The 22331-nt window shown below is 47.4% G+C and overlaps 1 protein-coding gene across 3 annotated transcripts; it reads right to left on the reverse strand.

Moving 5' to 3' along the window:
* Positions 1 to 1659: 1659 nt before the first annotated feature.
* On the reverse strand, positions 1660 to 21665 carry PRXL2A (peroxiredoxin like 2A). 3 transcript variants are annotated; one of them, XM_028513698.2, is made up of 6 exons: positions 21493 to 21665; positions 10196 to 10375; positions 8567 to 8658; positions 5981 to 6121; positions 5166 to 5330; positions 1660 to 2420 (listed from the first exon to the last, which is right to left on the reverse strand). In XM_028513698.2, exons 2-6 carry the CDS (start codon positions 10371 to 10373, stop codon positions 2307 to 2309), a joined length of 690 nt encoding a protein of 229 aa, XP_028369499.1. In that variant the 5' UTR covers positions 10374 to 10375; positions 21493 to 21665; the 3' UTR covers positions 1660 to 2306. The 3 variants fall into 3 exon arrangements, with proteins under 3 accessions (XP_028369499.1, XP_028369500.1, XP_035882632.1); XM_028513699.2 differs by having other exon boundaries at positions 10196 to 10358; positions 21493 to 21664; XM_036026739.1 differs by lacking the exon at positions 21493 to 21665 and adding an exon at positions 14600 to 14621.
* Between the last annotated feature and the right edge of the window lie 666 nt (positions 21666 to 22331).

Raw genomic sequence — 22331 nt, forward strand, 5'->3', positions numbered from 1 at the left:
CCCAGAGCTTTTGATTGAATGGACCTGTGGGTGTGACCTGGGCAATCAGAATTTTTTTATACATCCCCAGTGGTTCCTCTGTGTATCCAGATTGAGAACCTTCAGCTTTTTATCGAGGGCTCTTTCTTGCATTCTCTCAGTAGTTTGCATTATTGTGGGTTTCAATTTGTTTATCAAATAAAGAAAAGGGCATCTGCTAATGCTTGTCAGAGACTTGCTGAAGCTTTAAAACCGAAAGCCCACAGATATTACTGTTTGTAGTGTCCACGAAATTCTTGCTTCTCAAAGTGTGGGCCTTAGATCAGTAGACTGTCAACATCCTCTGGAGCTTGTTAGAAATGCAGATTCTCTAGTCTTGAGAACTGTGAAAGTTTCAGCACAAATGATTTTTTCCACCTCCTACACTACAAGACTCGAACAAATGCTAGAGTAATTCCCAGAAGCTCAAGGCTGTTTCCCTGGGAAGACCTAGCCCTTCCTTGAGTCCCTGGCAGGGGCAAGTTCAAGCCTGGCAAAAGGTTTTGGTTGGTTAAAGCGGAAGACCTGACTGTAGGTCCCTGACCTCCCTTTTCTTAAGAGCATTCACTTAAAAACAAAAACAAACAAAAAGCCCTTACAATTGTAAATCCTTTCTCTTTTTGAGTTGTGTAAGTCTGTATCTCCTGAAAACCCAGAGTGTCTTTCTTCCTCAAGGACCCAGGAGCCTTCCCTTTGAAATATAATCACCAGGACAGATAAAGCTCCAACTCCCCGTCTCAGGTGGGAGGGGAGAAGCCTAATGTGATAAGTCAGCCAGTTAGCAGACACAGATAGCCGAATCACACTGACCAATGCCCCAACCCGCTCTTTGTAATTTTCCACCACCTTGACTCAGTTCAAGCCCTGCGCATTCCCCCTCACTACTCCTTCACTCTCCCTTTAAAATTCCAGTCGCCTCTGCACAGAGCCCAGTTTTATGTTGAGGGCTCTCCTCCACTGCACTCGCTACTGAGTAAAATCTGTCTTCACTGCCTTTAACTAGTGTCTGCGTTAGTTGTCCTTTAACAGTCTCCGTCTGAACAAGACCCTCAGGTGATCTGAATGTACATTAAAGTTTGAGAAGCACTGTTTTATATTATCTGTCATTCCCTCAATGATGTCTAATAAACAGACCTGAATGAAGAAAGGAATTATAATGTTCATTTTACTAATGAGAAAGCTGAGGGCCAAAGCTTTGCTTGAACTTGCACAGCAGTTAAACTAGAACTTACCCATCTCATGACTCTGTGGTTTTCCATGATGACATACTAATCAGGAGTAAAACAGTTGGTGAAGGAAGTCATAATAAGGTTTCTCTTTATGCATCCATTGCTGCAATGTCCTTCTAGGGGCCACTCTTCTCCAGCCATTTCAGGATCGAGTGTCTTCCAGGACCGAACAGTTCTCATCTGAGTTATCCTGTCAGTGGAGTCCCAGGGGTCAGAGTCACTGTGCTGACCCAGTTAGAGCACTGAACCGTATGCCCTCCAGTCTGCAGGAGCCCAGCCCTTTACAGGCCTGTGCACACATGAAACCAGACCTAGTCACCGTTGTAGTCCTCGACCAGCCACCTCACCCCATACATATGAAGAACACTGATTTTTCACAGTGTCTTTGGCACAGATGATTTAAAGTCAACCATCATTATGGTAAATAATTTTATTGTTAGCTTTATCAGAAAAACTTGTATTATAGGCAAATTCTAATGCATACTTTTATTAGAGCCAGAGACGACCATTTCTTCTAGAAAAACAAACCTCTGAGGTCAGAATGAAAGACAAAAACCAGATTTAATTTTATAATCTATCTTTATCAGCCATCCAAAGCACATCAAAGCGCATCAATTCCTTTATGTAAGTATTACTTCAACATTATGTAGTGAATCATTAACAGAAAATACACAAGCAAAAAACCTTATATCCTTAATCTTTTAATCAACCATCAACTTTTCTTAGATTTTTAAAGACAGGAAAATAAAACTTATTTCAAATAATAGCACCTCAAACACTATGTCCGTTTGTAATGAGGCACACTAGTCAACTCTAAGCCTCATATTTTCCAGGTTTAGTTATAACATCCCTCACTCATTTCTTAGATTTTTACCAGTCTTCTTTGGGGCTACTTTGTCTTACTGAGCCTAAACAGAGTACAGTATTAGAATACCTTAATGATCTACACTGAGAATATGGCATGAGTGGGTTTCCAACCCTTTAGAGACACGAATGCAAACATCTTATGAACACAGGTGAGTGCCTCTAGGTACCCCGGAGCTGGGCAATTTCATACAATCACTTTTTCTCTGAGGCTGAAATCTGTGGTTTGATCTTCTTAGCAGCTTCCAGAACAGAAAATGGATTTACTTTATCTCCAAATTCTTTTTCTCGGTGCTCGAGAAGAATGCCCTAAAAGGAAAGGGGAGGGAACATCAATCCTCATTCTGAGTCATTCGATCAGGGGACAGATATGGAGCTGCAGCTACCTGTTAAGCCCTGTCCTGCGGTGGCAGGAGACAGAGACCAGAATCGGGCCTGGCACTTCCCTTGAGGAGTTTAGTCTTTTGGGGAAGGGAGATAAGGGGACAGCTACATCACAATCTTTGGACTGTAAGAGCAGCTTTTTTCGGGAGCAGGAAGTTAGGCGTGATCAAATTTAATCGGGCAGTCCAGGAAGGCTTCCCAGATGACAATGCAGGAGAGGGACCAGGATGTCTACAAGCAGAGGTGAGGTAAAAGAGCATTCCTGGGCGAAGGGAACTGAATAAGCCTAAGGGTGTGGACATGGAGCTCAGATGTCAGCCTTTGGCAGGTGTTGAATGACCATCTGAAAAAGGAGACCCTCTCTTCACTTAAGTTTTCCTAAGAAGTTGGGAGCCCCTCACCTCTGATACTGGGATGAAAAATGCCCTAAGACACAGGACACCCCAAAGTATTGTGAAGTGGTAAGAATGATAAAACGTGTTTGTGACCAGAATCAAGAAATCCTTGTTAAAGAGTTCTTTGGCCCATGACATCTGGGAATGCATCTTAAATTAAAAAAATAAATAAATAAACAGCTGTCACTGTGCCATTATTTGTAAACACTTTAAAGAAAACAGAAAGTCCCACCACACTGTGGTGACTACAGGGAAGCTGGTCAGGAAGCTGTACTGCCTTGCCCAACAAGGCAGTATGCAGACGTTAAAAATCCTGAGCAAGAGTATAAATGATGTGGGAATATGTTCATAATATAGTGTTAAATGAAAAAAAAAATCTAGCTTGGTTAAGATACCATGTTTTGAAAACAAAAGGCCTCGCGGCTTAGCACTGTGCTAACAGGTTGTCCGTGGTGGCTGAGCTTATAAAGAACAACTCTCCCTATCTTCTACTGCTTCGTTTTCAATTTATTTATGTGGAAAACACATTACCTCATTAAAGTAATTACGCTTTAAAGATCAGTACAAAGGAAATCCCCACTGTGTGGCACCTGGCACAGCGGGACTGCGAAAACTGCGCCGAAGAAACATGGAGGCCAGTCCCGAAGCTCTACCAGCCAGTCAGCCTTCCAGGAGGAAGGAAGGAGGCAGGAGCTCCAGGGAGCACCAACAGAGCCAAACACCCCACCTAGCAACACCAGGGCCTGCCAGCCAGGCTTGGGGAGCCCATAAGCACCAGCTGAGTCACTCCAGGCAAGAGGAGGCTGGCAGGTGAGCCAAGCCCTGGCCTGGAGGCTGAGGGAAGGCAGAGACAGGGAGGCGGAAGGAACCCCAGAGTGCCAGCGTGGGATGACGCTGAGCGATCCTATAAGCAAGTGGCCTGCCCAAGTGCAAGGACATCTGGAAGGGGTCTCTGAGAACCATTCCTAAAGAGCAGCTATGGGTGAAGGAAGGGCAGGGTTTCTGCAGCAGGACAGATCTGAGTTCCTGAGTTTCATTTCCACTTACTAGCTGTGTACTTTTGCCTGTTTTTCATATGTCTAGTCCCACTTCCATACATGTAGATGGGAACAAAAATACCTAACACCCCAGACTGGCTGTGAAGATGACAAGAGATCACATATAGGAACACCGTGGGGAGGTAGGCAGGCCCTCACTGGCAGACACTACCACTATGACATTTTGATTTAGCAGAAAGTCAGCAAATAGGTTTACGTTCAGACACCAATCATGCTAAATTCTAATACGGACCAGTAATAGCAGCTTTACAGGAAGAGATTAGAAATAAAGTTTAAATTTGTATTCCCATTAGCCTTTATTCCTCCCAAATCAGGAAGAGTACTCCATAATTATCAATATTAGCAGTGAGATCACCTCTGCAGACAACCTGTCTTTTCATACATGAGGTCAAGTATTCGTGTCATGCTAAGGATGTCAGAGAACAGCCCAGAAGTCAAGAACCCAGTCTCTGGGTCCTCCTGCCAGGTCCTCGAGGCTGCATCTGCTTTACCCCATTCCTGCCCTGCATCCTCCTGGCTTGTGCTGGCACTGTCCTCCAGCACAGAGGAACCACCATGGATCGTGGCTGCCCATGGTCTGACAGGGAGCACCCACCCACCTGCCCCCTGGGCTGACAGAGTCCTCATCTCCCCACACCTTCCCATAGGCCCAGTTACCCTGGATGCTCCTAACCAGGGCCCAAGACAGCCTGTGCGATGAGAAGTCTGTTACCCCTCCAGGGGCAGCTCTGAAACCAGGACCCCACAGTGAAAAGATCAGTCTCCCCACATCTCCTTGCTCCTTTCCCTAACTTGGCCTGTTTGGATCCTTCTTTCCCCTTCACTTCTCTCTATTGTCCATCCTTGATGACCTGGGAACACTGCAAAGAAGTACATTCTTGACAGGAAAAAAAACATGTTTTTGTTCAAGCACAGGAACAGAACTTGACATCGGAACAGCTGGGTTCAGACCCCAGCAAGACCACTGATGAGTTGTGCTCTTGGGTGTGGCACTCACCTCGCCCGCAAAACTGTGACTACCTTATAACGCTACTGTGAAGAGTGAGATGTGTGATAAATGGCAATTTCTCTCCATTTCCCTCCCTTATGTTCCCTGGCTTTCTAGAAGGAACACTGGGAGACTGAGGAGGAAAAGTCACTCCCCACTGGGGTCTCACGCTCACAGACACTGATAACCACAGACCCACATGTGAACAATGTGAACACTAGAAATTTACCTGCTTTCCTGATCCCAGTACAAAAACGCCCCCGAGGATGAAGCCTTCACCTTCCAGGTTCCCAGAGAAGCCTCCGTTCCGGGCCCGGAAGAAGTTGTTCCAGACACCTAGCCGGACAAATCCCATGAACATCATCTTCCGCCTTTGGGGGCCGTAGAACATTTTCTGCAGCAGCAAGGAGGACAGACCCCATGAGTATAGGCTGTGCACCTACCTTCCCCAGGGAGGAAAGGTTCCCAACAGGGCACTGATTTTGAGACGACGACTCGAAGCCTGCTGGTCCATGTCCTTCCCACAACACACAGGCAGCTCCACCCTGGGGCACTCTCAACTGCCCAAGGAAACAGCTGCTGACCTAAAGGCAGGCCTGACCCAGGCAGCCTTCAGCTCTGACTCTAACCTACTGCTAGAGATATACAGCGTTCTCATGCCTGACAGGATGATTACAGTCTGACATTCTGCAGAGGTGAGAGCAGAGAGGAAAGAAATATGACTAATAAATTAAGGGGCAGGGGCTTGGCTGGGCCTCCACCTGCATGGTGGGAAAAACCCAATGCAGTTTCAGCTACTTCCTAGGTTCCCATTCCCAAGCGACAATTCAGGAAGGGCTCAACTAATACTTGAGAAGACAGCTTTTCAGTGTGCAATCAAGCTAAGCTCAGGGGGCCGGGAAGGCTGCTGCAAGTTCAGGGCAGCTGCAGGGGTGCCCAGCCCGACCTCCAACTCCAGGCCAGACTCACCCTAAGGTACCAAACTCTCTACACCTAAACACAATTTCCACCAGTCTGTGTCTGACAGGCTCACAGCACATGTACCTTTTCATCCAGGAAGATTTTTCCCTTGAAATAAGGCTGGAAGTCCTCCACTTCGGTCTTGATCTGCTCCTTCACCACTGCATAGAGAGGGATACCAAGCTCATCCAACTTGGGCTTCAGGGAGGACAGTTCTGCAGCTTCCTGCGGAAAGTAGGAAATAGGTCAGGGGCATATACATCTGTGGCCAACCAACACCCCATGTCCCACAGGCCCAGTGCATGGCTGGCACTGAATGTAGAAGAACAAAGACAACAAAATGCCAGAAACAATTAAGGCTTGTGTAGCCCAGCCTAACACTGTCCCAGCTGGGCACTAGGCCTCAGTATAGGGTATCAGTCCCATCCTCAGCACAGGCTTCTTGTGTTCTCCTTGGTGGGAAGCAGAGGCTGGGATCCTGTTATGGCTGTCCTAACCAATGCCCAGGGAGCATCCAATAACTAAGAGACTGCACCCAAACATGGGGCTCTACTTCTAGCTAAAAAGGGATGGCTAACAAAGCAGGATTCATTACAATGCTTTCATTAAGAGCTTTAGTGAGTGGCAAGCTTAGCCCTAGAGCAGAGAGGACCACAGGCTTGATATGGTCAAAGACCACCTGTGTGTGAAATGAAGGTTTAACTCTCTTTTCCTGGGTTCTTTACTTTGAATGTGTCACTGGACAAAGCCATGAAGTGGACAGTCACATGCATCCTCCACAGGTCCCTCAAAATAGCTCGGACTGCCACCTGACCATGCTCTTAGAAACATAGGTTTCTGCAAAATGCTCTACCTAGGCAGAGACTAGAGCACAGGAAATAAGTTGTAACTACACAGAGTAGTTGCTCTTGGAACCTTTTGGGTTTAACTGGTCTTAAGAAATCAAGTCACAACAGGACTCCATGTTGGTATTCAGAGGTATCACAGACTCGGAATCAAAAGCTCTGACCTTCACCTGTGGCAGGCAGACTACCACCCTCTGAGGAGGTCCGTATTCTGATCCCAGAAACCTGTGAATATGTGTCGTTACAAGACCAAGGGGATTTAAGGCAGCAGATGAAATTAGGTTGCCAGTCTGCTGATCTTAAAGGAGATTATCCTGCATTATCTAGGTGGTTCCCATGTGGAATCACAAGGATCCTTAAATGTGGAAGAGGAAAGTGAACATCAGTGTCACGGTCCTGCAATGTGAGAAAGACTTGACCAGACACTGCTGGCTCTACACACAGAGGAAGGGGCTGTGAGCCAAGGCCTGCACATGCCCCTAAAGCTGGGAGAAGCAAGGAAACTGTTTGTCTCCTACACCCTCCGGGAGAAATGCTCAAGAGACCCATTTTCAAATTCTGACCTCTACAACTGTAAGATAATAAATTTCTATTGCTTAAAGCCACTGAGTTCGTGATAATTTGTGACAGAAGGAACAGGAAATTAGTAACCTCCCCACAGCAGTGTGACTTTGCTACAACCTCTGCACCTTGGTTTCCTCCTCTATAAAATGTGACTAACAACAAACTCTATTTTCTAGGAATATGGTGAGGGACAAATGAAGTAGCGGGCATGACAATACCCCAAATGCAAGGTACAGCAGGGCATCGTGTCACTAGCTTCTTGGCCAGCCCAACCATGAAAGCTGGGGAGAGATCTGCAAGGCTGAAAGAAATTCTTCAGGGTTAGGAAGGACAATAAGGGGGATGAGGATGACAACTTGCAAGGGGCCAAGTCCACTACTTGAGAAGCACAGTTGTCTCAAGAGCAGGACTGTCATTCCTAGTTCTCCCCCAGGCAGGCCAGTGATCTCAGAACCTGGATCTTCTGCCACCAACTGACTTGTGTGACCAAGCCACTCTGGCCCTCAGTTTACCTATCTGTAAACTGACAAGGCTGGACCTTGCCTTCCCCTGACAACTTCCTCACTTTCTGAGCAGATAACAATGGCTTCCCTCTGAGGGGCCAACCTAGAGACTGCCCAGACAGTGGGCCCCAAACTTTCACCAAACTCTCATGCCAACGGTACCCACACTATCAGCACAACTGAAACCTCCCCAAGCTACATTCAATACCAGAAGCACTGTGAGGCAATGGAGCTCCCCGACACAAATGTGTGGCTCTCAGCTGTCCACCAGCAACTCTAAGGACTCCCCAAGAAGAAGGAGACAAGCAGGTCCATTCTACAAGTGCAACCTTGTGGTCCCCCATGTGCAGCAGCCACATACACCAGAGGTGGGGGCTGGCCATGCCTGTACCAGTAACAACCCAGACACCTCCTTTCAATGAGCAAATCCCTATGCTGAGCATCAGGAACACGGAATGGGACCCAGTCCCTGTCCTTGATTCAACAGGAAGATGGTCCAGGACACAAATAACAAGAGTGCAAGAGTTTGAGAGTAAAAAGGAGAATGCAGTGTGTTGCTAACCCCAGGATATGGTGAGTGATTAAGTGAACAGAAACAAAATAAGTCAAAGAAATACTTAGAGCAAATAACAAAAAAATGGACCAGTGCTGATCAAAGGCTAATATGGGCCTACAGGTCCTTGATTCAGGCTGGGAATGCACTGGCCCCCGCTTGCCAAGATCCTTTTCTCTCTGGCCAGTTCTTCAAAGGTACTCACCTCTCGACAGAGAAAACAGCCTGGCCTCCGCACAGCCATAATCACAGCTCCAGTCTTTTCCCAGAGCTCCTTTGCTTTGAAAGTCCTTGGTTCTGGGGAGAATAAGAAGGGTATTCAGTATCATCTCTGCCCATCTCTGCCCATCCCTGCCCCGCCCCGCCCTGACTGCTCAGCAGTTCACAGATGGTACCAGGCCTGCCAGAGGACCTGCACAGGCATTTCACATGGGAAACACAGACAGGAAATAGCCACCCTCTGAGCAAAATCAATATAGTGTGAGGATCCTATTATATACCCAAGTGCCCCTCCTCCATAAAAATCTATTTGCAAACTTGAATATCCCAAACTAAAACTTTTCTGGAAAAATGAAGCTAAGAAAACCCCAACTCTTAAACAGTCAAGCCCGGTTCCTGGGACAGAGTGAGTCTGCATCTAGCTGTGTGACCTTGGACATGGTGTGTCTCCCCCGGAACCTGTTTCTTCATTTGTAAATGCAGATGCTTAGCACTGGGCTGCAGGGAGTATTAACAGATGGGTGTGGAAGTGCTCACCAGTGTCTGATAACACAGAGTTAGTGAGGGGTCAATAAGTATGAAAGCTTATTATTTTAACATTTTTCAGAGGGTTCCATGTCTCTGTGGGATATTAAAAATGGGGGTTGGAGGCAGGGGGTGAGACTGGGAACCCCTGGGTTACACAAAGCACAACAGTTCTCTCTGCAGGGCTTCTCAGTCCCTTAGAAAGGTGACCTACATCACAAATCAGTCCCAGTCCCTGCCTTCTGCTGACAAACTTCCTCATTTACTGAACAGATGACAACAATCTCCATTTGTGGGGCCAACCTAGAGACCTCCCAGTCAGTGAGCCCCAACTTTTACCCAACTCACATGTCAACTATACTCACACTATCAGCATGACAGAAATCCCCCCAAGCTACAGATCCAGTGCCAGAGCAGTAAGGCGATGGAGCTCACCCACAGAAATGTGTGGCTCTCAGCTGTCCTCTAGGGACTCCAAGGGGCTCCCCAAGAGGAGGAAGACAGGCAGGTCCGTTCTACAAGTGCAACCTTGTGGTCCCCCATGTGCGGCAGCCGCACGCACCACAGGTGGGGGCTGGCCATGCCTGTACCAGTAACAACCCAGACACCTCCTTTCAACGAGCAAATCCCTGTGCTGAGCATCAGGAACGCAGAATTGGACACACAGTATTTCTCAAACTTTTTGACTTGGGAGCTCCTATTTTCTGAAGATTTAGAAGCCCAAATTCTTCAGAACACACTCTGAAATGACTGGTTTAGTAAGGAGTGGTACAATATTACTAAATATGGAACAATTATCATTACAGTTAGAGAAACAGAAAATGAAAAATGATTTTAGTAAGAAAAAGCTAAACTGTAAAATATTACATACACTCAGATCACAAATATATAATATGCAAAAAATGTTAAAAAATAAAAATGATTATTGTTAGTGTAACAGAATTATCAGTCATTTAAAAAGTATTATTACATTTTCCTAATGTTGTTATATTATTTTAATTTAAAAAAGTTATTTTATAACAAAAAAAATAAGTAAGCTTGCATCCCAGTGCCCCGGAAAAGTACTGAGACCAGAAAGGTCACTGCTTACCCTTCTCCAGTGTTTTCAGGTCTATTTCTTCCAGATACTCCAGGGTTGCTTGCTGCGGCTTAGACAGAAATATGTCCGTGTTGGCCAGCAATAGTGCCAGGGTGGCAGCCCCCACAGCCCCCGCACCAATCGACCACATCCCCATGGTGAAGAAACTTGGATCCTGGAGGAAAGACATTTCTGGAGATTGAGAGGAAGGAAGACAAACGTTACTAGTTCTCACAAGACAGCTGGAATCTGATCTCCCAAAGTGCACGGCTCCAGCTGGGCTGCCACCTGGAGTCCAGAGGCAAGGGAGTGGGAGCAGCAGACATGGGACTGGACAAGGGCTTGCGGAGCACCTGCACTACAAGAGCTGGATGCGACAGACACAAGGAGGCTCCTGCCTTCAGGAGCTCACCAGTGAGTCAAAAAGTGATGACAGAGAAATGACAGCCTCTCAGGTGCTTCTCTTGCTCTTTCCTTTGCCCATGCCTCAAGCTGTAGCCCACCCAACCCCCACGCTAAAACTCTGTGATGCTCATCTGGGTAGGGGTTGGGAATGACCAAATGAAAATAGGGTTTAAAGAGAATTTGGCATCCTCTGTATATTAGGGAAGGGGAAGGAAGGGGAAGCCCAGTGTGTGTATTGGGGGAGGGTATGCTGCTATGGGTACTCTGATTGAGGGACTCACGCTGGGAGAGGTTTCGTATAACCTCACCACTCAAATGTGGTCTCATGGACTGGCAGCATTGGCATCACATAGAAACGCAGAATCTCAACCCTTATCTCAGAACAAGGAATCATAAACTGCATTTTAATCAGATTGGGCAAGTGATTCATATGCACATTAACATCTGAGAAACACTGTCTTGGGGCAAAGAATTCAGGATTTTTGTGTTTGGTTGGCCCCAAGGGCAAGCTGGCCTTGGAAAGCGAGGCCCTCAAGGCCCTGACTTCTGTTGCCCCAGCTCCTGCAGGAGGGCAGTGATGGTGACAGCTGAAGACAGAACACATCTCCACACCTCTGCTTGAAATGCCCTACCCCATTCGTCTATTCTTGAAGACATAGGTACCTCTTCAAGAAGTCTTGCTGGATGCTCTGCCTATCCTACTCCCAGCCCAAGGGTGTTCATTCACCCCAACCTTGGTACTGTGACTGTATTGCACCCAGGATCTGTCTAATGTGCTCAACACAAGATTTGGACCTATCGGCCAGTTTTCTCTTCTTGACTCTGCTCCTCAGTTTATCCCTGAACCTCCTGTGCCTTGCACAGTACTTGTTTGGTATACAGTGGGTTCTCCATGAATATGTGCTGAAATCAATTCAGTAGAATTGAATGAGGAAGATGATGACTTGTGGAAGACCGAAGTCCTTGGGCCAAGTAGGAAAGAACCTCCCATGGGCCAGCTTCCAACTCTTTTACATAGCAAAGTTACACATTATTGGATCACAGTGCACAAAACAATTAGGAGGAAAATCACAGCTCTCACCTGCTTGCTGTAAACAAGAGATTCCCCAGTGTCTGGAACAACTGCTGTACCTTTACACACTTCCAAAACATCCCTGGATTTCTGACACATGTGTATGATTCAGGAGCACGTGGCACAGTCTCTGATTACAGACCTGATAACATTTCCACATCAGTACTCAAAGGCCAGCTTACATCTACCCTACAAAAGGCATTGCTTCAACTCCTGAAACACATCAGTGCACTTCAGGAAGTCCAGTGACCCTAAAAGTCAGCTCCACAGCCCTCCAACACACCACAGCTATTCTTAGAGGCAAACAAGCTCCATCAACAAGCATTTAGCCTGTTTGCTCAAGAGTACAAGGGAATCAGACACAACCAGACTCAATATTTATTTCTAAATATTTATTTAACATGGATCTGTCTAACAAATGGCAATTTAATCAATTATAAAACTAAATGATATATAATCCTGAGGAGAGACAAGCCTAGTACAAGGATACAGGAATTCAAGAGGAAAGGTAAGGCACCTTGGGAAAGGTATGAACATGGGGCTATGGTAGAGCAGGGCTGAGAGCTGTTACATCTGCCCTGGGCAGCCATAGAAGCACCTAGAAGGAAGTGTCTTTGGAGCTGAGGTAGGACCCACAGTGCAGGATGGAAGAGCTGCGTTAGGCCTGGGCTGAATAAACCTGGGAAGCAGCAGGCTGGCAGAGTTGGATGTCAGCACTGAAGGCACTCTGAAAATGCAAACTTCCATGTCCCACAGGGCCTACCTCAAGTTCAAGAGATGGAGTATAAGACATGGGCTCCAGGAGCAATGTTTACCACCCCACCTCCACTTCTGGATGTGATCCAGAAAGTGTGAGCAGGGTGTGGACCTCCTCCTCAGCCCTCGTAGCACTAATATGTGAGAGCCCCCGTAGCACTAGAGGTGACAGTCGTGCCTCTCCATCTACATATGCTTCCAGCAGGCCTCTAACAGTGGTTCCTCTGCCAGTGGAAAGTAGTGGAAATTTGACTTGGGAAACTCCTAGAAATTATGTAGGTGCAGCCCATCACCCAAGGCCCTGTGAGCTACAAAGCAATTTCCATCTGGCAAGTCTTAAAGGATGTACCACTGCAACTTGCTGCACAATAAGAGCTGACTCTGGACCCTGAATTACATCCATTTCCACCTATAAAAAAAAAAGGATGATGCTTCTGGTCATGATGGCGATATAGGCAGACATGTCTCGCCTCTATATACAACCACATCAAAATTACAACTAAAATACAGAACCACTATCACTCAGGAACTTCAGAAATTGAGTTGAATGGAAGTCTGACAACTACAAATTGAGCTGAATGGAAAAAAACAACGGAATTGAAGAAACCACATCCATCCAGACGGGTAGGAGGGGTGCAGGCACGGACACCAATGTGGAACCTCTGGCCCCAGACCTCTCTGGATAAAAATTTGGGAGGATATCTTGGGAGCCACAAGTCCCAGACCCAAACCCACACCAGGTTCCCAGCCCAGGATCCAGTGCCAGGAAGACAAGTCCGCAGATGTTGGAGCCCTAAGCAGTTCCTCCTGGGGAACCCATGCATGAACTCACCTACCCAGACTCACTCCCTCTGAGCTCTAGCACTGGGGTGGGGGCAGCTTGAAGGACACCAGTGGCATACAAAGAGAGACTGAAGTGTCTGCAATCAGGGTGAACAAAGGCCATTGTCCCTTTGCTGAACCATGCCCTACCCCCACAGAGCCGGTTGGTGGACATGAACAATGGTGGAGGACTGCCTAAGGGAGTGGGTGGTGCTGGGTGGAGGGAGGCCTAGTGGAAAATCAAGACAATTATAATAGCATGATCAATAAAATATAATTTGAAAAAATAGAGACAATAGGAAGAGGGACCCTTACTATCTAATAGAACAATGAACTTCACATGGGTCTCTAAAGCTACTAACTAGAAAATATAGCAAGGCCAGCATTAACTTAGTGTCACTCACATGCATGGCCTGATTTCATTCACTGAACAGTCCTTACGATGCAGAGATTACTCTATTTTATAGCTGACAACACTGAAGTTCAGAGAAATTCAATACCTTCCCCAGGTGAATGAAATCAGGGTGGCAGATCCAGCAGGCAGCAGTTTGCTACCTGGACCCAATCACCAGGACTCCAAAGCCTGTGGTCTTTCTATTGTCATACTTGTCAATCCCCACATTCAGTTGTGGGTTTCTTGGAAATCAAGGGGTACCATCTCCTTCATCTTAAAGACAATTTTAAAAGATCAACTCATTTTTCCTGTCATCGAATAGTCAAACCATGTTTACTCTAAAGAAAATTTACCATGTGTCAGATGTCCCTTCTCTTCCCTCCCTTTCTGCCCATTCACTTAAGGAAAGGGTCAGTTTCTCTGAAAGATAATAGCAGGGTTGTTTACAGACCAGTTGTCCCCCACCTGACAGCCACAGTATTCAGCTCTCCACTGTGGGACTTATCTGATCTGTCCTCTCCCACACAAGAAGATGACGCAGGATAAGACCCCAAACTAATAACAGCTGTGGCAGCTCAGACTGGCAGCTCTGGTTGGGAAGAGCACAGTGCTAGGGAAGGAGACCCAGCTAGGCTCCCTAGGTCAAACTGGATTGCTTCCACCGCCACAGCTCTCTCACTGCCAATCCCCCACCTCATTTTCCTCAACTTGGAAATGATGGGGTTGGCCAAGGTGAATGCTAAGGCTCCTAAAGCACCCCAGTGACAATCCTGTGACTCTATCAAAAACAGCTCACTTCGGAGTCTGCACATTCTTGGTTCTTCATCATAACTCTACCCTCTCCTCCCCATTTCAATTTACAGTGTTTCTTCCCTGCAGCCCAGAGCTTCACAGGTGTCTTCCCTTCCTGCAATTGGTCCCTCATCCCCAACCTTGGGCAGTTCAAACCTGGGAACAAAGCACTCACCATTCAAAGCATCCACACTCCTTCTGCTAAGAGAGGCTAACCCAGTGAGCACACAGGAATTAAGGCTCAGATGGCAAGGGAGGGGCTGAGGGAGGGACTCTAGAGTCCTGCCTATGGCCTCAAGCTTACTCACTTCATGGGCAGGACCAGGTCACCCAGCAACCCTGGGACTCCAGCAGCTGCCAATAGTCAATTTCCAGAAAAATATCAAAATGGAAAGCTGCCAAGGCCCCCAGCCCTTCAAATAGTTGAGCAAAGTTTGAGTCATCGGCAGTCATGCAAATGATAACATTTGTCAAGTGCCAACAGACTCCCTCTCTGCTATCCAGTGTGGTCTAATGAAGTGAAGCCCTTCAGCCCATGTGTCGCAATAACTAAAAATCAAAGGGAGACTTCTCTTTCTCTGTGGCTGCTTGTGCAGCCTGTACCTTGCCCTGTTCTTCACCCACACCCAGGAAGTCAGCTGGCACAACTGAGGCCCTTCACCTGCTATCTGTTCTTTACCTCATTTGCCTTCCCTTCTTTTTCTGCCACTTAAGTGGCTTCTTCCAACCCACACTCCCTTCCTAGGCAACTTCCCCAACTTCTAGCACTTCACTCACCACCCTGGAATTGACTTCCAGGTTTTATTGCTGTCCTGACTCAGTTTCCACTTGTGTGTTCTATAGGTTATCACTGTTGCATTATGTCCATAAGTGACCTCCTCTAAAGTCAGTTTCTCTTTTGGAGTTCCTTATCTCAGGGAATGACACAACATTTAGCAAACAGCTCAAGCCAGAAGTGGAGAGTCACTTACTTCCTTCACCCTTGTAGTCTACATCCAATCAGTCAGGAAAATGTGTTTGCCACTCACCCTCTTCTTAACCTCACTGTTGCTGTCCATGCCCAGACCCCTATTACTCTATACTGGCCCATTTCAGTAACACACAGCTGAGCTTGGATTGCCTCTAGTCAGGTCCTCTGCAATTAGTTCTCCATGCTGTAGCCAGAGTGACTATAAAACACTGACCTGATCGCCTCTTTCCCTTGCTTTTGGACTCCCACCATGAACTCCTCAGTGTGTTGATAGAGCCCTTCACAGTTTAACTTCAGCCCACCATTCAACCTCATCCCTGCTACCTTCACAGCCATGCCAGATCACTCAATGTGGAAGGACTAGAACAGGTATTGTTAGACTCCACACTGTTGCTTCCTTTACCCAGAACTTGCTCCCCATCCATGCCAACTATGTAAAGGCCCAGAGCAAGTCACACTTTCTCTCCAAAGCCTTTCTGGAAAGCCTGAACAACTGACTGCTTCCTCATATCTGATTATACAGTGTGCATGCATATGCAAACACACACATACCTTTGCACACTGCATAAGCAAATGGACTTAGTCTATTTGAGTTCTTTACATGTCTGTCTACACAATATGGTGGACCAATACGAGGGCAGGGGCCACTGTCTTACTCATTTCTGCATCTCCAGCGCTTAATAGAAGTCCTGGCAATTAGCAAGCATTAAATGTCTAATGACAAGATTTAAATTTTACTCTTTAAACTCCACAGTGAGGCAGAGTTGGAACTAATTTGTAGCAACCAAATTTCAGCACTGGCATGACCTTGAAGAAAATACTCAAGCCTGGGGTTTAGGTAAATTATTTTTTAAAAAGATTTTGTTTATTTTTGAGAGAAAGCGGAAGGGAGAGAGAAAGACAGGGAGAGAAACATTGACCTGTGGTTGTCTCTCTCGTGCCCCCCACTGGGGACCTGGCCCACAATCTAGGCATGTGCTTTGACAGGGAATTGAACACGTGGCCCTTTGGTTCACAGGCCAGCAATCAATCCACTGAGCCAAGCAGCCAGGGAGGGTTTAGGTAACTTTAGGTTGGGTCCTAGCTCAACTGCTCACTGGCAGGGCAATCCAACATAGGCTATAAATACACTCTGGGCCTGGGTCTCTCACCTGTACACAGAGAGAGGAACTAGAAAACCCATGAGGTTATCTCAGTTCTGACATCCAAAAACACTCAAGTACCGCATGACTGCAACTACAGGGATCCGACATCCAGAAAGCCATGGGAACACCTGCTACTACTACTCTCTTGCTAGATGTGTATCCTCACTCTCTGCTTCCCCAGGCCTAACTCCTGCCTGCTCAAGGGACCATCTACACACAGAAACTGATAAAGTCTTAATAAAACAAAGTACTGAAAAATATAATTGGAGGAGTTTCTGGTCAAGATGGCAATGTAGGCAGACATGGCTCATCTTTTCAAACAACCACATCAGAATTACAACAAAAACATAGAACAACCATCATTCAGGAATATCAGAAATTGAGTTGAATGAAAGTCTGACAACTATGAAATTGAAGAAACCATATCCATCCAGACTGGTAGGAGGGGAGCAAGCATGGACACCAATGTGGAACAGGCTGGCCCCAGACCAACGTAGATAAAAACTCAGGAGGGATGCCCTGCCTGGTGTGGCTCAGTGGATTGAGAGCCAGCCTGCAACCAAAGGGTCTCTGGTTCAATTCCCAGTCAGGGCATATGCCTGGGTTGTGCAACAGGTCCCCAGTAGGAGATGCTCCAAGAAACCACAAATTGATGTATCTCTTTCTTTCTCCCTCCCTTCCCCTTTCTCTAAAAATAAAGAAAATATTTTTAAAAAATTCAGGAGGTATATCTTAGGAGCGAGGAGTCCCAGACCCACTCTAGGCTCCCAGCCCAAGATTCCAATGCTAGGAAGATAAGTCCCCACAACTTCTGACTGTGAAAATCAGTAGGGACTGAGTTGGTGGAGGAGCCTGCTGGAGCCCTAAGCAGTTCCTCCTGGGGAATCCAAACACAGTCTCACCTACTCAGACTCACTTCCTCTGAGCTCTAGCACTGGGGTGGGGGCAGCTTGAAGGGTACCAGGGAGAGACTGAAATGTGGCATCAAGGTGAGCAGAGGCCATTATCCCTTTGCTGAGCTCAAAGCCAGTAGGCTGGTGCCATATCTGAGACTCCATCAACCTGTCTAACACAGTGTGACCCACCTTGGAGAACCACGGAGACTCTACCTCACCCAAATTAAGGGCTCACCCAAGCTGTTTCCTACAAGAATGACTGGTCTTGGCTCCTAAATCCTATCAAACAAGCCAAAGTTGGCATCAGTGAGCCCAAGTAGCAGCCAGATTAGAGTCACAGCTTGGCTTGACCTGGGAATCTCCAAGCCCAGCACAAGAAGCAGCCATCTCACAAGGCTTTACAGCTAAGGCAGGGTGCCCTGGGCAAAACACATGTGAGGGCTGACCTTGGTCTGCACCACCCAGGGGAAGCCTCTGGGCCAACGCACCCCATGGGCAGCTACAGACCTGCCCCTGCTCAGCTGATCCTCCATGTAGGGCAGGGGTTGGTGGTCAGTGGTCACAGCCAGTCCTTGCAGCTGACTGGCCTGGGTAAATCCCTCCCATTGATCTGCCAACAGCAACCAAGGCTCAACTACAAGGGGAGGCTGTGCTCAGCCCACAGAGAGGGTGCAACTTGAGTACCCAGCTTGGGTGATGGGGAAGCTGTGCCACAGGATCCCAGAGGACACCTACGATATTAGGCCACACTAAAAAGACACAGAGTCAAAGAAGATCTTCCTAGTACACAGAAACAAACACAGGGAGGCTGCCAAGATGACATGACAAAGAAACATGGCTTAAATGAAAGAACAGGTCAAAACTCCAGAAAAAGAGCTAAATGAAATGGAGATGAGCAATCAGATGCACAGCTGAAAACACTGTTTATAAGGATGCTCAACAAACTCAGTGAGGACCACAGCAGCATAAAAAAGTCCCCGTCAGAAACATAGGATACACTAATTAAAGAACAATTTACAAGGAAACAACAGCAGAGTGCATGAAGCTGAGAATCAAATCAATGATTTGGAACATATGGAAGCAAAAAAGAACCACACAGAAGAAGAAGAAGAAAGAATCCGAAAACAACGAGAACAATATAAACAGCCTCTGGGACAAACAACTTTAAGAGGTCCAATATTCACCTCATAGGGGTGCCAGAAGGAGAAGAGAAAGGGCAATAAATTAGAAATCTATAAGAAAAACAGTGAAAGAAAACTTCCCTAATTTGGTGAAGGAAGTGCAGAGTTCCAATTACAATGGATGCAAGGAGGCCCACTCCAAGACACATCATTATTAAAAGGCCAAAGGTTAAGGCTAAAGAGAGACTCTTAAAAGCAAGAGAAAAGAAGTTAGTTACTGGAAGGTTGACAGATGGGAGCAGGGAGGGGGAGAATGGGTGAAGAGGGGAGGGGATTAAGAAGTACAAATAGGTAATTACAGAACAGTCATTGGCATGTAAAGAACAGTACAGGAAAGGGAGGAGCCAAAGAACCTATATGCATGACCTGTGGACATGAACAATGGTGGGGGCACTGCCTGACTCAGTGCTCAGGGGGCACTGAGTGGAGGGGGGCAAAAAGGGAAAATCAGGACAACTATAATAGCATAATAAAATATAATTAAAACAAAACAAAACACAAAGTACCATCACTGGGTGGGTAACTCATGCCTGATACAAGTATAGACAGCATCATATTCTAAACACTGAGAGTACACCTGCCCAGTTCAGCCCCACCCAGGGAATCCTCCCTCCTCAGAATGAGCTGGCTGAGGTACAACCAGGGCAGAAGGAAGAAAGTGGTATTGAGGGAAAGAGATAACTATAGATGTACATGGCCTCCTCACCTCGGCCCTCAGTGAACACACCTTGAAAGGATGCCTCATCTCCCGTCTTTGCTCTGCTCTGTTCCCCTGTCCTACCCTCAGAGCTCTAGTTTAGCCCCTTCTTCAACTGAGTAAATAAGGAAACTAAGGCACAGAGAAGAGGCTAGCTAGTTCAGGGTCACATGGAAGAGGGCTGGTCCATGACTGTGCCAGGACCCCCAACTCCTAGCCTATGATTATTTGTCCTGCCCTGGACACTCTTGCAGAGGCTAGAACAGTATGGAAGGTCAGGGCTCAGGAAGGTGGGCGGGCCTACAGGCTCTGAAGTCTACTCCCTGGCCTGAAGAATGCTGAAAGCAAAATTGCTCCTGAACAGTGTCTAGGAATCTGGTGGCTAGAGAGAGCACCAGCCTTTCTAAACCCAATTCTTTGTATAATCCAAAGTCAAATGTTTTCATTAGGGTCACCTTGTCCATTTTCAGCTGAGAAGCCATTATGCATCTCTCTGACCCACAGTAACAAAGGTCCTGTTAATTCTTAATGGTGACAACACACTTGAAAATCCCAGTTAAGCAGCCTGGTGACAGACACCCAGGGCCCCAAGAGCACTAGGGAATATGCCCCCACCCGCCCTTGTCATTAACTATCATAGAAGCCATTTGCAATGAGCTGCCTAGCTCTGGCCCAGCCTGCCTCTCAGAGGCCAGATTCAGAACTTGCTGAACAGATGCTGAAATCAGAATAAGGGGACATAATAAGCTACTGAGAAACTGAGACACTGCTGTGGGTGAGGGAGGAATGTGGGGGCTAGGAGTGGTCCTTTTCTCTGATCAGTGATCCTGAAGCTACAGGGACCACCCTCCCAAATATCTGACCATCTGCCCCTCGTTTGCACAGCCTCCTGACAACAGGTAAGAATCAAAGGACTGAATGCATAGGTGGTGCTTTGCAAGCTACCTTTCAAAGACTGATGTTGATGTGAGGAATAATTCTTACCACTTTCTAGATTAGTCAACAACTGCCCCTAAAATGCTGTTTATACAGAAAATGAAGGGTTTCTGATGACTGGGCAAGTTTCAAGGAGTCAGGGTTCACATTTTGAATCCCAATTCTCAGTCTCCAAGGCTGGGCCACAGCAGGAGCATCCAAGACTATACAGGCTGGCTCTCGGACAATGCTTTTCAAAATAAATCCTAAATAATTATTCACCTTTTTTATTCATCTACCAAGATCAAAGGAAAATACATTAAAATTAAAAAAAACAAACGGTAACTAAACTGAGGTCTAGGTAATTGAGCTATGGAAAGAACATAGTGTGGTAAAGAAAAGAGGCTCAGAATCAGATGGGCCCGACTGTTTGGCTTTTGGATGGTACGGGTGTGCATCCCCACAGTTCCTTTCCGGCTAGGTCTTAATCATCTTCATCTCCTTCACCTCCCGGCCCCTACAAGAACTTCGAGGATTGGTGCCTTGTTCGGCTTTGCATTCCCAGACTTCAGCCTAGTATTTTAAAATGTTTACTTGGGCTCTTTCCAATTGTGTCAGGAGTTTATAACCTGCTGGGAAAGGAGATAAACAGGTGCCTATGAGGTTCTGAAAAAGCTAGATACTGTGGGCCCATAAAACACATGACGCTATGCAAATACAGAGAAGAGGTCGCCAGGTCCCTCAGGCTACACACGCTCACCTCCAAGCCGTTCTGCTTGAGAACCCCTGGCAGCCCCGCAGACCCAGCCCAGCAGAGCCGGGCTGACACCTCCACAAGGCAGGCTCGGTCCCCAAGGGACCTACGCACCAAGGTAAAGCCCTTTCCGCAGCTCTTTTTCTCGGAAGTTCAAGGATGTCAGTGCCACCTGCCTTGCTCAAAGCCTGGTGGCGGGGTAGACAGACGGGGGTTCCTTGCGAGTCAGAGGCGCCGGTCCCAGGTCCGGGTCTCTGACCCCAAACACGGGGTTTTTCCACTGACCGAAGGGTGCTTCGGACGGGCGGAGCAGCGCCGCGGAGCCAAGAGGAGGCGTCGTCCTCTGGAAAAGGTTGGAACTACCTCGGTTCCCGGCAGGCGCGGCAGCGCCCTGCGGGTTCGGAAGGGGCTTCCTCTCTCTGCTCTGGACCCGACCGACAGGCGGACAGAATAAACCCGCAGCTAATCAATCCGCGCACCGCTGACCCAGCTTTGCCTCAGTTTCCTCACCTGCGCGGAGGCGGAGCCCACCTTCGCGGAGGTCACGTGCCTCGCAGAGCCTCGTGTGTAACACGTCCTGGTTGTGCTCCCCTCCCGCCCGCTTTCTCCAGTGCCTGAGGCGCGGGAACCGAGCACCTAATTCTCTCCAGCCCCATGGGTACAGGGGTGGACCCAGCGCCTGCGCAGGTTCACGCCTGCGCTGGAGCCGCGTCGCTCCCACGTGACCTGCCCCCCACCCGCGCCCGGTGGGAGGAGCTCTGGCTCAGGGCTCACCGCAGTTCTTTGGTGCTGCGGCTGGTGGTGCAGGAAGCGATCCAGCCTCTCCGAGGCTCTAAGGGCCTAAGGATAGTTCAAATGCGGTCCCTTGTTCTCACACCTGTGGCTTCGTTCAGTCCTTCGCGAATGGTGACCCTAGACTTCTGATTCTTAACTTTAGAGGCTCTTTACAGAGCAAAAGGACTCACGTAATTGGATCTGGACACACCTGTCCTGTAGCTGAAGGCAGTCACCCTTCAGTCCTCAGAGCAGTTTTTTTTGCCGTCTATTTTTGTGGGGGGAGCAGGGGGTTATCAGTAGGAGGAATCCTTAAAACCAATGCATTCGATATTTAGTAATGGCTTCAGAATTGCCATCCTCTGACCCCATCCCACCTTCCTTTTCATCCCAAAATGTTAGTCAGTGGGCAGACAGTGGTGAGGGGTGGCCAGGAGCACTGGCTCCTGGGATGTTGCCCACTTCTCTCAGATTTTGAGTAACCATGGTCTAGTTTGGCCCCCACCTATCCACCCATTCATTCATAATTTACTCATATATTGCATCCACACTGTTTTATAAAAATAGGTGATTGA

Source organism: Phyllostomus discolor, chromosome 5 (genome assembly GCF_004126475.2).
Source record: "Phyllostomus discolor isolate MPI-MPIP mPhyDis1 chromosome 5, mPhyDis1.pri.v3, whole genome shotgun sequence".
In the NCBI taxonomy this organism is placed as follows: domain Eukaryota; kingdom Metazoa; phylum Chordata; class Mammalia; order Chiroptera; family Phyllostomidae; genus Phyllostomus; species Phyllostomus discolor.

What these genes read in the sequence shown, in the direction of transcription:
- PRXL2A (XM_028513698.2), bottom strand. Translation starts at nt 10,373, where the DNA reads ATGTCTTTCCTCCAGGATCCAAGTTTCTTCACCATGGGGATGTGGTCG. An exon ending in CCTGAAAACACTGGAGAAGG is followed by an intron (nt 8,659 to 10,195) that starts GTAAGCAGTGAC and finishes TATTCTCCCCAG; the next exon opens with AACCAAGGACTTTCAAAGCA. An exon ending in GCTGTTTTCTCTGTCGAGAG is followed by an intron (nt 6,122 to 8,566) that starts GTGAGTACCTTT and finishes TACTTTCCGCAG; the next exon opens with GAAGCTGCAGAACTGTCCTC.